Source organism: Leucoraja erinacea, chromosome 27 (genome assembly GCF_028641065.1).
Source record: "Leucoraja erinacea ecotype New England chromosome 27, Leri_hhj_1, whole genome shotgun sequence".
NCBI classification, from domain to species: Eukaryota; Metazoa; Chordata; class Chondrichthyes; order Rajiformes; family Rajidae; genus Leucoraja; species Leucoraja erinaceus.
The window spans coordinates 32,626,774-32,640,712 of record NC_073403.1 but is presented as its reverse complement, the minus strand read 5'-3'; the positions used below and the strand labels follow the sequence as shown (position 1 = coordinate 32,640,712).

At 46.8% G+C, this 13,939-nt stretch overlaps 1 protein-coding gene across 2 annotated transcripts in view; it reads left to right on the top strand.

Moving 5' to 3' along the window:
- The window catches only part of LOC129710408 (myosin light chain kinase, smooth muscle-like), an 81,340-nt gene that overhangs the window by 52,756 nt on the left and 14,645 nt on the right, over positions 1 to 13,939 (top strand). For both annotated transcript variants that reach the window (XM_055657389.1, XM_055657388.1), the window contains exons 9-12: positions 5,753 to 5,905; positions 8,909 to 9,029; positions 10,359 to 10,455; positions 12,410 to 12,547. In XM_055657389.1, the coding sequence (XP_055513364.1) occupies positions 5,753 to 5,905; positions 8,909 to 9,029; positions 10,359 to 10,455; positions 12,410 to 12,547 (509 nt within the window). The remainder of the gene's footprint in view (positions 1 to 5,752; positions 5,906 to 8,908; positions 9,030 to 10,358; positions 10,456 to 12,409; positions 12,548 to 13,939) is intronic.

The following is a 13,939-nucleotide window of genomic DNA, read 5'->3' as shown; positions in this document are numbered from 1 at the left end:
AAGCATTCAGACATTACGCAGTTAAGTAAAGACACTGATGCTTTAAATGAAAGAACGTTTTTTAAAAATAGTTACCCCTCCCAACCTTGGGGGGAAACTAGGGGACAGAACTTAAAATGGTACGTGCAAAAACCCCCAGTCCAGCTATGGGTTTGTTATAAAACGGTGAACCGTTATTTCATTCGTCCATCCTGCAGCCACTAGAATGTCGTCAAGTGGCACGTCCATAGCTGCTGCCGACATAGATGCAGCCCTGGTGGAGTGAGATTTAACCATATAAATGTTCACTCCTGCTACCGCCATTACCTCCTTTGACCATCTGGAGATGGTTGGAGTTGACACCTTCTGGTGTGGTTTTTTATGGTTGATGAGGACCGATTGTTCTAAGTCTCTGAGGTTCTCCGTAACTCTCAGATAGTAGTGTTAGTATGTTACTACACACACAACCATTGGTTCTCTGGATATGCCAAGAACTGGATCTTCATCCCTGGCATTCCTGGCCTGCTCTGTTTTATCAGGTTCCTGATTACGAATGTTATGTTGTTCATATTGGTGGTCATGTAGTCCAACCGTAGCTTTTGCAGTGACTGGACTCTTTGTCAGCATACCACCTTCAGTGTTAGTTATAGGCGGACCCCACTGTCAAAGTAGGGTTTGTACCACGCTCACATCCCATGTGTCCATGTACCTTGGCCTTGGAGGTATTAAATTGTAAATTTCCTTCATGAATTTTGTTGTAAAGGGGTGCGTTCCTATCGACCCGTGCCCTGCTTCCAGCATCAGATAGGAGGAGAGTGCGCCTCTGGCACCATAGATTGCACTATAACTTTGTTTATAGTTATAGTACAGAGTTGATAGGAACTCCAAGACATCCGTTATCCGAACTGTGTTGTATTTGTTCGGACAGTCCTATGCCTTGAAATGGCCACCTCAGAATCTGCAGACCAACAAGTTAATACGTTCATGTAGTGGATGATTGCTCCCTGTAACTGGGTTCACTAGGAGGTCCCTGCTCTTGGGTACAGCCATAACTGGCTGGACTATAGTTCCCAAAATTTTTTGGGAACCAGGCTTGAGTAGGCCAATCTGGCACTACCAATATGCCTGTGGCTTAGTCTTGCTTGATTTTGGTCAAGCATCGGTTTGTGAGACAAATTGGTGGAAAGCATACATAAACATTCCTCCCCAATTGAGGGAGAAAGCATCCACTGCCTTTGCTCCTGGATCCAGCTCGCAGGACACATATCTGGGTAACTGATGTTTAGTCTAGATGCAAACAGATCAATATCTGGTATGATAAATCGTGTAGTTATTTTGTTAAATACTGCCTGATTCAACATCCATTCTGTGTTGTTATTAAACATTCGTGATCCAGCATCTGTCACCGTGTTATATCTACCTCGTACCGCTGTAACCCAAATATTCCTCTCGATACACCAGTGCCAAATGAGGTTCAACAATCTGTCGTAAGATACAGATTTTACACCACCCTTGTGATTAATATATGCCACCGCAGTGGTGTTATCAATCTGAATTTGAACAAGCACCGGTTGCATGTTGCTACAGAAAACCTTGAGTCCATATTGTGCCCCCAATAATTCTGGGTAATTGATTCCATGTGTTGGGGAATTACAGACTCCTGCTCATTCCATCTGCCCCCACAGCTCTAGACTGTGTTTGTGGCTCCCCATCCTTAGCCGCTTGCATTGGTCTGAAGAACCCCTGATGGCTTTTGAGCAAGATTTCCCTTGAGCTGTCTCATTGAAGACAACTCTGGTCTGAGTTCCAAGTCTGCTTGGAACCTATGTAGGTTGTGCAGTAAAAATAATCACATGTTATTATCTGTTTTTTAAAACCAGATCTGAAATTCATGTTATTGTCATTTTAAACAAAAACACAAGACTAAAATTACCAACATGTAACTGGTCCACAATCCCTTGTTTCAGTAAATCCAGACCCACCTACCTCCATGGCTACTGGTGGTCTTGTGGTAAGCCCAAAGGCCCCTGATGCGGGTTCCTTTTCTCTCCTTGATTGGGAGTAGGACTGGTAGGGAGTGTGGATTCCATGTTTCTCCTGACCTCTGCTTGGGTCTTGGTCTGAAAACCTCATCATACTGAGCCTGCCTTGTAAGACAATTCTGGCCATAATTCTGAGTCTGCCTTGAAAGACGACTCTGATCATATTTCCGTGCCCAGCTTTCAAGCTACCACCGGCTTCAGTGAACCGCTTACCCCCTATGGAGGTGTGGGGTGTGTTGTCGCCTACTGATGAAGTTTTGCTTGTCGTTGGTACCTTGATTGGTCCGACAGCTTTTGCTTCCTTCTTCTGGTCTTACCTGAAGAGAGGATTCGGCGGCTGGTTTCTCCAAAGTCACCCTGATAGCGCTGTTCCCTTGCCGGCATTTGTGCGGATATTCTGCCAACTGCTGGCTCTTGAGGCCATATGCATGTGCTTCAGTATGTTCATACTTTAAATTTGAGATCAGTTACCTACTGATCACTCACACTCCCCTCCACTGAGAGTGAGATTTGTATACAGCCCTGAAAACAAGTGCTGCCGCAGGCCCCTGAGGGTACCTGCGCTGACATGACCCCTCCAGCGGACCTAAATGAGGTTCTTGCTTTGGGTCAGACTGAAACTGACCGTGGATGCTCCTCTCCTCAGAGCAGGAGACATTTGTGCAGCCCTGAAACAGGTGCCGCTGCCTGCGAGTTCTCCATAATACCCGGACTGTCAATTAGCTAGATCTCCATCCAGGGAAGCACCCAGTGGAACCTGGATGATTCCAGAAGTACTTATTTTCTTTTGGTTGTATGGAAGCTTATTATTCATTTTATGTAAAGCACTTTGGTGTCATGCGAGTTGACTTAGTGCTATACTTACTTACTTACTTACTTACTTACTTACTTACTTACTTACTTACTTACTTACTTACTTCTGCTTGTCCCTGGGAAGGTTCCCCCTCCCCCCCTGTGCTTTTGTACTCTGATTCAGAGTGGTTTCTTCCATATGTACTTCCCCCCTCCAATGGGGAAGACATTGGGCTGCCCCATGTGTGAGGCTCCCAGCACGGCCTGCTGTAGAGGTGCCTGGTGATACAGCTCCCTCCTTTGGAGCAGATCATTGTTGGAGCAACTTCTCCCTGAGTTGCTCCATGTGAGAGAGTCGTCCTCAGACGCTCTCCGTTGAGGGAGGGTATACCTCTTCCCCGGACTCATCTAAGTCAATGGGTTTGTAAGACTTGCGGGTGGTTTTACGTCCCGCAGGACCACCACGGAGCTCCTCCTCCTGCACAACGTCTCCTGCTGATTCTGCTACCGGCGCTAATGCTGCGGTCTTCGGCAGCCGACTTCCCCGCGGACCGTCTCCTCGACATCTGGTCTCTGAAACTACAAAAAGCTTCAAGCCCGAAAGAACGCAGGTAAGTGATTCAACTTTGCTTACCTGCCCATCCCGACGGCTGGGAGGACACAGTGCCTCTGCCAGACCGTCGTGCGCATTGCGTTCAGACGTAATGACGCGCACGCAGACGACGGCCCTTCTTCATGTAGTCACTCACATGACTCCGAAGTAAAATTAGGCCATATGGCCCATCAAGTTTCGTCATTGAATCATGGCTGATCTATCGCTCTCCTAACCCCATTCTCCTGCCTTCTCCCCATAACCTCTGATACCCGTACTAATCAAGAATATATCTATTTCTGTGTTATAAATGTCCACTGACTTGGCCCTCACAGCCTTCTGTAGCAAAGAGTTGCACAGATTCACCACCCTCTGACTAAAGAAATTCCTTCTCAGCTCCTTCCTAAAAGAACGTCCTTTAATTCTGTGGCTATGACCCCTAATCCTAGACTCTGCCACTAGTGGAAACATCCATTCCACATCCACACTATCCAAGCCTTTCACAACCTGCACTCTGCTGGCACCATTCTTCATTGTTCAGTTATGTTTTGGGCTAAATATTCTCCTGTTGTCCATCTGTCTACTTAATCTGGACTAGGACTTGGTTCTGCTAATGGTAACTGATGCCATTCGGTGTGGCAGGTCCATGAGTAAATGCGGGGCCACGTTTGAGTGATCTAACTGCTCCCCAAGGTGTGACTGAAAGATCCATCACAGCTGCTGTAAGGATGCTTGGTCTTTAACTCTTGGTTAGAACATTTTGCTCCTCGGCTGCAATGCCATCTAGCGATATATAAAAAAAAAAAAGTTTTAATTGAACCTTGAACCTTTTTGCTGAGGATTCGACAAATTTTATAATTGTTTTGTGAGCTGTGTTGCTTCTGGAGAAGAAACTGCTCTCTGCTCCTCTCTTGACGAGAGTTCTGCAGCATCCTCTCTCGCTGCTCCCCCTCTGTGATTCCTCCTACTCTCTGGCTGTATGATCACATTTTAATCCAGACTGGCTACCACAGACTGGCTACCACAGACTGGCTACCACAGACACCTGCGTTTACTTTTTGCATATCTTTCATTCATTTGTTCTATATTTCTCTGTATCATCTTCTATATCACGTTTCCTTTTCCCCAGACTATCAGTGTGTAGAAGGATCTCTATCTGAATCGTCACCTAGTCCTTTTCTCCAGGATGTTCCCTGACCCTCTGTATGTATCTATTCCTGATTCTCACATTTACTGTAGCCTGGAAAGAAGGAGCAGTATAGTGGGCTGGAGAAAGAGAGTGGGTGGAGAAGCATTGCTGTCACAATGATATCAAATTTGCCCCCCACACCTAGATACAGTGGCGGACTGGCCAGGGTGTCAGCTTGCCCGATGGCAAGTGGGCCCCTGATGAAGTGATAGCAAGTGATGGCAAGTGGGCCCCTGTTAAATGATAGCATTGTAGTTGTGTGTGGGCCCCCTTTGTCTCCTGGCAACCAATATTTTTAGACCCAGTCCGCCACTGCCTAGATATGTTGGGGTTCCATCATCATTGCCGTTGTCTCCCAGCTGTAAAGCTTGACTGTTCATTTTCTCCCTCACCTTTGAGCACTAAATGTTCCCTGAGTTATCCTTTGCAATCCCAATGTGCTGAATTTTGAGTAAGGTGCTAAGTCTTGTTTCCTTCTGTGAGGCACTTAGCAAAACACGCCAAGGCAGTCTTGCAGAAAAGCAGAGCATTGTCACTCCTCAAGCAATAGAAGAGGCACTGTCGCAGCTGGTGGAGCCACTGTCTCACACCAGCAGGTTCAGTCCTGACCTCCAGCACTGTCAAAGGAATATGAGTGTTCTCCCTGTGACCATGTAGCTTTTCCCAGGTGCTCCCATTTCCTCCACATCTCAGGTGACCATGTCTGAGAGTTCATTCCCTGCTGTAAATTGCTCACCGCGTCGAAACTGGAGACGGTTGTTGGGAATGTGGGAGAACGAAAGTTGGTTTAGCTAGGATTGGTATCACAGTTCTGATGGTCACCATGGGCCATTGATCTAAAGGGCCTTTTCCATCCTGTCTCCAATTCTGTCATTAAAACAGAAATAAGGTAGCACCTAGTCAATGTACCCTGCTCCCAAAATTGATTCAGTTAATGATGCAGGGCGCAGATTTTAGTACAGAACACAATGTACACCCATTGTACACCCATTGTACACCCTGTTTCCGTGCTGTATCTCTAAAGCTACAACTAAAAACAGTGCATTTCTGCCCTGTCACGTTTTCCACACTAAGCGTTGGCTGCAGACTGAAGTATGTCAGTGGTAGCAAACACCTCAGAGTGTCAGAGCTTTGACTGTGAACCCTGTCCCGTTGCAGGCTGAGCGGCGTGTCACCATTCCAAGGTGACAGTGATGCGGACACCCTGACTAATGTCACTGCCATTTGCTGGGAGTTTGATGAGGATGCATTCGCTGAGATCTCTGGAAAGGCAAAGCATTTTATCAGCCATTTGTTGCTGAAGGATATGAGGTAAGGAACGTTCCTTTGTAGCTCTACACTCAGTTTGTAACTTCCTGAATCCTGTTTCATGGCTAGGTACATCCTTGTTCCTCCAGCAATATCCTGTGTTACTATTTTACTTAGAGCAGAATTTCTGCAGCAGCTGTTAACCAGGTGAACAAACTGGACACAGTGTATGGGGTTGCCAGGGACAAAGGGGGCAAGGAGTGGGGAGGAGGGGGGGGGGGGGGGGGGAGCAAGATGGGATGAGTACTCTTTGTATCTTTGTGGCGACTCTGGTGCACTTTGTCTGCAAATACAAAGCATTTCACTGGAACTGAGTACATAGAGTCACACAGTGTGAAACGATGTAAAAACAGGCCTTTTGGCCCAACTTGCCCGCACCGGCAAACATGTCCCAGCTACAGTAGTTCCTCCTGCCTGCGTTTAGTCCATGTCCCTTCAAACCTGTCCTATCCATGTACCTGTCAAACTGTTTCATATATGTTGGGGTAGTCCCTGCCTCAACTACATCCTCTGGCAGCTTGTTCCATACTCCCACCACCATTTGTGTGAAAAAGTTACCCCTCAGATTCCTATTAAATCTTTTCCCCTTCATCGTGAACCTATGTCCTCTGGTCCTCGATTCCCCTACTTTGGGCAAGAGACTCTGCATCCCACCGAACTATTCCTCTCTTGATTTTATACCCCTCACTAAGATCACCCCTCAGCCTCCTGGATTAGAGACTCAACCTCTCCCTATAACTCAGATCCTCTAGTCCTGGCAACATCCTTGTAAATCTTCTCTGTACCCTTTCCAGCTTGGCAATATCTTTCCTATAACAAGGTGCCCAGAACAGAACACAATATTTCTATATGCGGCCTCACCAACGTCTTATACACCTGCAACATGACCTCCCAACTTCTATACGCAATACTCTGACTGATGAAAGCCAAATGCCTTTTTGATCACCCTATCTACTTGCAACTCGACCTTCAAGGAACCATTGAATTGAATTGAATTGAATTCCTTTATTGTCATTCAGACCTTACGGTCTGAACGAAATTTCGTGCCTGCAGTCATACATACAATAATACAATAATAAAACAACAATAAACACAAATTAACATCCACCACAGTGAGTCCTCCAAACACCTCCTCACTGTGGTGGAGGCAAAAATCTTAGGGCTGCAGTCTCTTCCCTCCTCTTCTCCCTCTGCGCTGAGGCGATTCCCCACCGGGCGATGGTACAAACAGTCCCACGGCTCACCGAACCCCGCGAACGGGCCGGTTCAAACACCGTGGCCCGGGGTGGTCGAAGCTGCCGCCCCCCAGTCCAGCACATGCAGCCGCTGGCCCTAGATCCATCTGCTTTACAACACTCCCCACAGCCCTACCATTCACTGTATAGGTCCTGTCCATGATAGACTTCCCTAAATGTAACACCTGACATTTCTCTGTATTAAATTCCAATCAATCAATCAATCAGATTTTTTCATCACATACACAATAAAATGCAGTGAAACGAGCTTGCCAGCAGCGGTACAATCAGAAAGAACACACAATACACAATAAAAATTTAACACAAACATCCTTCATTGTTCCCCCGTGGTTGGGGCCATAAACCTCCGCAGTCGCCGTAGCAAGGGGCCAGATGTACAGGCCCTCTCGTCTGGAAGATAAGTCCTGAATTGGTGCTCCCCTACTGGAGACCGCAGCTTCAGGATGTTGTAGGCTGCAGGCCGGCGGTCGGAGCTCTTCTCCAGCGATCCCCAGGGAGGGATCCCGCTCCGGATGGTAGGTCCATGCCCCTCCCGCAGCTAGAAATTCCACAGACCGCGGCTTCAGGATGTTGTAGGCTGCAGGCCGACGGTCGGAGCTCTTCTCCTCCGGGGATCCCCAACGAGGGATCCCAGGCTCTGGATGCCGCGCACGTGGCTAGAAGTTCCACAGACTTCAGGCTGTAACAGTCCGCGGGCCATCGATCGGAGCACTACCTTCTGGCGACCCCGGCATGGGTTTACCCCATTACCCGATGAAAAAAGTCCACGCTGCTCCAGCTGCTGAAGCTCGGGAGGCGACATGGAAAAAGTCGCCTCTCCATGGAGGAGGTGACCGAAAGTGGTTCCCCCCCTTTCCCCCCCCCACACACAAGACCCACCAATCGACATTAAAACACACATTTGGACACACCAAAAAACCCCTCAAAAAGTAGAAATGACGAACACGCTGCTGGCAGGGCAGCCGTCTTGCAGCGCCCCCCAGCGACCAACAACAATTCCGTAGCCCACCTGGCCAATCGATCAAGATCCTGCTGTAATTTTTCACAACCTTCTTCACTATCTGCAAAACCGCCCACCTTTGTATCATCAGCAAATTTGTTAATTGTGCCATGTATGTTCTCATCCAAATCATTGATGTAATGACAAACAGTAACGGGCCCAGCACCAAACCCTGAGGCACACCCACTAGTCACAGGCCTCCAGTCCGAGAAGCAACCTTCCACCATCACACTCTGCTTCATTTCATGAAGCCAATTTTGTATCCATTCAGCTATCTCTCCTTGGATCCCATGCAATCTAACCTTCCAGCGAAACCTTGTTGGATCATGTGACAATAAAATACCATCATCATCATCGGCTGCTGTTCATGGTCATATTTGTGAAGTGGTGTGAACTCCTGTGTCTCTTTGTTGGTCGGGGAGACAGAGAGTGTGTCCCACACTCACTATGACCAAGATTCTGATAGAGATGGGATTCTGCTCATTGGATCCACAGCATGCTTCACAAATCTCACGCTGCATATCGCGACTTCCTAGCTTTTCTCATGTTTACACGATCATGATCCAAATCAAACTGGCTATTCAGTGATTTAAATCATGTATGGCCACTGCATCAAAGAGATTCAGTTGGACTAAAGGAGTATTTGGTTTCCTGTACCTTAAAAGCTATTACATTTCCCTAAATCTCTGTGATATTTGTCCTGTGCTTGGTATTTTTAACTTTGTGGCCATTTAACATTGCTCTGTTTAGGAAGCGTTTAACATGCGAGGACTGCCTGCATCATCCGTGGCTTCAGAACAGAGAAAAGAGTTCAGCCAAGATGCTGTCAAAGGACAGAATGAAGCAATTCTTAGCCAGGCAGAAGTGGCGGGTAAGTAGCTCACCATGTAAATGAGAGGTCGCTTTCCTTCCAGCTGAGGGTAACTTGGCAACTGGTCCATGGCACCATGACACAAGACCCTTTCAGTGACAGGCTCACATCTGGTTCACTGGAGCTGTAAGAGCAGTGCTATCTATGTATGTGCCACTTTGACACCCACTGGAAATTATATCCCCCTCACAAAGGTTGTGGGGTAATCTCGTCTCTTTGAAGGTTGAAAGAAATGTGGGGTAGGTTACCAAAAAGGAATGCGAGTTAAATGGAAATTGCAAATGGAGGCCTAGTTTTTTTCCCAGGCATTGTCCTGATTTTCCCTTTTGAAGGCAATGCCAGGACCAGATGACAGGAGTCAGTGCCCAATATCTCTGGCTGGCTTCCAAACAAGGTTCAGCAGAGCCCCCAGTGAAATCCAAGTCTCTGATGGTCTCCTCTCATCTTCAAATGCCTTTGGATTTGATCTGAGTATTTCTTAACATATCAGCTGCTTTCTTGATTTTCTAAGAATATGTACCTGTTTTTCTACTGAATGTAATGGAGGTGTTCAAAGTTAGAAGAGTTTTCTACTAACTCTTAGAGAGGGGGGGGGGATTTTTTTGTCCTGAAAATGAGCTATAACCAGGAAGCACTCAAAATTCCTTCTGTGCCACAATGCATTTTATGCACTTTATCCTCTCGGGTGACAAATAAAGTTGAACTTGAACTTGAACTTGATCTTTTACTCTGGTTATATATTATCACGTGTATAGATTTACAGTAAAATGCTTGTTCTGCACGTTCTCCTGTCAAATCATACCATACTTTTGTACAGTAGATCCTCTTCCAGTACATCACGCAGAGATTTGTACTTTGCAACTTCCAAGTCTGTGAAAAGTCTGGTTTTGCCCGGGTGGGCAAGTTCTTACTTTACCATGTTAAGGCCCGGTGTCCTGGCGGCACTGGGATGGATGAAGTAAAGGTTGGCTTGGCCCAGCGTCATGCCATTGGCCCAGTGCAGCTGCCGCAGGCTGCGCTCAATCTGCTCGCTCTCCCGGCTGCTGTTGGGCCTCCCGCGGCGGCCTCCGATCAGCGACCATGCTGTGCGTCACCTCCAGCCATCGACCTGCAGCCTCGCTGTGCCGAGGTCACTGTGTCCCACTTCGCCAGCCGATCATGGGACTTGAGGGATCATAGGTACTCTGTGAAGAGGTGTATTCACCATTGTCACAGCCACCGACGTCACCCTTCACCTCCCACAGCCGTCATCAGGGAGTGGTTTTGGAGAGAAACTGTGATATTTTGGAGTGAGCTTTACAGCAACGCCTGTTTATTTTTTAATTGCAGAAAGCAGGAAAGGTACTTCTCGCCCTCAACAGATTGGCTTTGCCGTTAAGCAAGCAGGATGAATCAGAATCTGTGCTCGAACCTCAGGACAAATCCGGTAACCCAATGTGTTTCAGTTCAAAGAAATATCTGTCATTAATTCAGTAATATTGTGGCATTGCTCCCTCTTTGTTCTTTATCCTTATTTTCCATTCCCCTTTGAACGATGATCTTACCTCAACAAGCAATTTAGTTGAGAGCTACAGCATGGAAACAGGCCCTTTGGCCCGTCGTGTCCGCACTGACCAGCGATCCCCGCATACTAGCACTATCCTACACACACTAGGGACAACTTACATCGACACCAAGTCAATTAACCTACAAACCTGTACATCTTTGGAGTGTGGGATAAAAACCGAAGATCTCGGAGAAAACCCATGCAGGTCACGGGGAGAACGTACAAACTGTATACAGACAAGCACCCGTAGTCAGGATCGAACCTGGGTCTCTGGCGCTATAAGGCAGTGGGTCTGCCGCTGTGTCTCCATGCTGCCCTATTTTAGATATATAGAAAAATGAATTGTGAGAAATCAGCCCATCAATTTTTGCTTGCAATGAGAAGTCACTGATAACTTGTCATCATACACGATGAACAGTGATGCACTGTATCTGAGTAGCCATTTCCCTGTTCATGAAGGTTTGTCCCTAAATTAGGGCAACCTTCTTACAGATAACTCTGACGTTAAAATTGAAGCACTAACTACATTATTTGCTTCTGACTTACCAAAGATAATGGCTATCACTTGCTCTTAATTTGTATATAGTTATGTATCTCCAATTATAACTCATGGCTTGTGTACAAACAGCGAGTGACCTGACCATAGCTTGCTCCCCTTGTCTGTTTCCTGCTGCCCTCCTGCCTGACCTTATGTCCATTCCCTCCACACATGCTGCCTGACCCGCTGACTTCCCCCAGTGCACTCAAGTTTTGCTCAAGATTCCAGCGTCTGCATTTTTTTGTTTCTCCACAAAAGCAATGCTTCTCTTTACCCATAATAATTGTCTGCGATACATTATGCAGAAAATATGACTAGATGCCCAATGGTGACGTCTCTCAATTGTGAAAGATTTTAGCTGTGGAAAACCCAGACATGTAACACTGAAACAGAACTGTATGCAGTTCTGGTGGCCACACTACAGGAAGGAAATAGCTGTATTGGAGAGGGTGCAGAGGAGACTCTTAAACTTCTGGATTAATACAGGTGTCGAGGGTTATGGGGAGAAGGCAGGAGAATGGGGTTGAGAGGGAAAGATAGATCAGCCTTGATTGAATAGTGGAGGAGACGATTGGCCAAATGGCCTAATTCTGCTCCTATAACTTATGAACACAGGGTCGTACCTGTTTGGAGGACAGTTCTGGACAAAGTTGGGATAGGCTGGTCTTGTTTTTGTGCAGTGATGGAGACTGACCTGATGGAAGTGTATAAGCGTATGTGAGTCAAAATGAATTTCCCGTGGTAAGGATATCACAAACAAGCAAAGCTGTTGGGCCTCCCGCGGAAAATGAATTCAGTGTAGATGGGTAAAACGGTCAGAGTGGGATTACCACAGAAGGCTATGGAGACCATCAATGGATATATTTGGCAGAGAAAGGTAGATTCATGTTTAGTATTGGTGTCGGGTTATTGGGAAAAGTCAGGAGAATGGGGTTAGGAGGAAGAGATAGATCAGCCATGATTGAATGGCAGAGTAGACTTGATGGGCCGAATGGCCCAATTCTGCTCAAATCACATGACCTTATGATGGGCTGAAGGGCTTGTTTCTGTGCTGTATGATTCTGTGACCCTGTGCAAATATCTCCCAGGCCATTGCTGGGGGTCCAACAAGTCTAGGTTCCTCCTGATGTGTTCCTTTATCATTGTTACTGTTTGTCCCTGACCAAGGGTGATGTGCTGAAAAACAATGAAAGTAAAGGTATCTACCCACTTCCCAGGATCGATGTGATCAATATGATTGCTGGATGTGGTTGTACACGAGATCCCATGTAATATCCGTCCTTTATTCTATCCCAGTGGTGAGTCTGACCCAGCACCAGGAGGTGCTGTCTCTCAAGGATGAGCAGATCCAGAGGACACCATTGTTCAGTAAGAGCTTGCAGGATGTGGAGGAGCTGGAAAGCAGTACATGCTGCCTGCACTGTCACGTTGAAGGTGAGCTCCTCTCAAATTATCACTCACTCCTCATTGGAGACAAGGTCCTTCTTATTATGTTGATATCCAGAGCAGGTACCAGAGATACATCACGGAAACACGCCCTTCGGCGCACCGAATCTGTGCCGACCAGCGATCCCCACACACCAACACTATCCTACACACACTAGGGACAATTTACAATTATATCAAGCTAATTAACCTACACTTTTTATTTAACCTGGACATTTTTGGACTGTGGGAGAAACCCGGAGATCCCGGACAAAACCCACGCAGATCTCGAGGAGAACGTACAAACTCCGTACAGGCAGTACCCGTAGTCAGGATCAAACCCGGTCTCTGACTTTGTATTCTGCAAAATGAGGCTTCAGTGACCACAGTGCATTCTTTTAAAGTTCAAAGATGTTTTGCACATTACAGTTGCACAGATTGTATTTGTACTGTTCCTTCATGATCTGGCGATGCTGTAAATGCTTTAAACCAACTTGATGCCCGACGAGATAATAGCATTTGAAACTCTACACTGTAATTGCTACTTACTTCTCCAGGCTGTTAAACAGCATTTAAAATTCATCAAAACTTAAGGATGCAAAATCATCATGGGTTGGTGGTTGCACAGCTTATGGGAATATTGCCTGATTTATTGCAGTTGTTGATTAAGATGTTGCTCAGGACACATTGGAAAACTATGTACAGTTCTGGTCACCCTGCTACAGGAAGGATGTAAATCGAGTGAAAGCATGCAAAAAAGATTTACAAAGATGTTGCCAGGTGTGGAGGGTTTGAGTTACAAGAAAGATTTGATCGGATGGGACCTTTTCCCCCTAGTGCATAGGAGGCTGAGGGGTGGTGACCTTATAGCAGTTTATAATGTTATGAGATGCATAGATAATGTGAATAGCTACAATCATTTCCTCAGGATAGGGGATTTTAGAATTATAGGGCATAGGTTTAAAGTTAGAGGGGAAAGATTTCAGTCAGCTTGACACTCCAACAGTGCAGGAGGCGCGACGGGTAGGGACGGAAAGAAAGAGGATGAAGCGGGTACAGGAGACCTCGGTGGAAGTTCCTCTTGCAAACAGATACGCCCTCTTGGAAGCTGTCGGGGCAGACGACACTCCAATCCTAGCGATGAGACTCAACCGGCAAGACCGACGTCGGGCAAAACCATAGTGGGGGGTGATTCCACTGTCCGAGATGTGGACAGGAGATACTGTGGTGGCAGGGGAGACTCGGGGATGGTGTGTTGCCTCCCTGGTGCCAGGGTCCAAGATGTCTCAGACCGACTTCAGAACATCCTCGAGAGGGAAGGTGAGCAGTTGTGCATGTGGGCAAAAACGACATCGGGAAGAAGAGGAAGGATGTTCTGCGTCCTCGTAGAACAAGAACAGT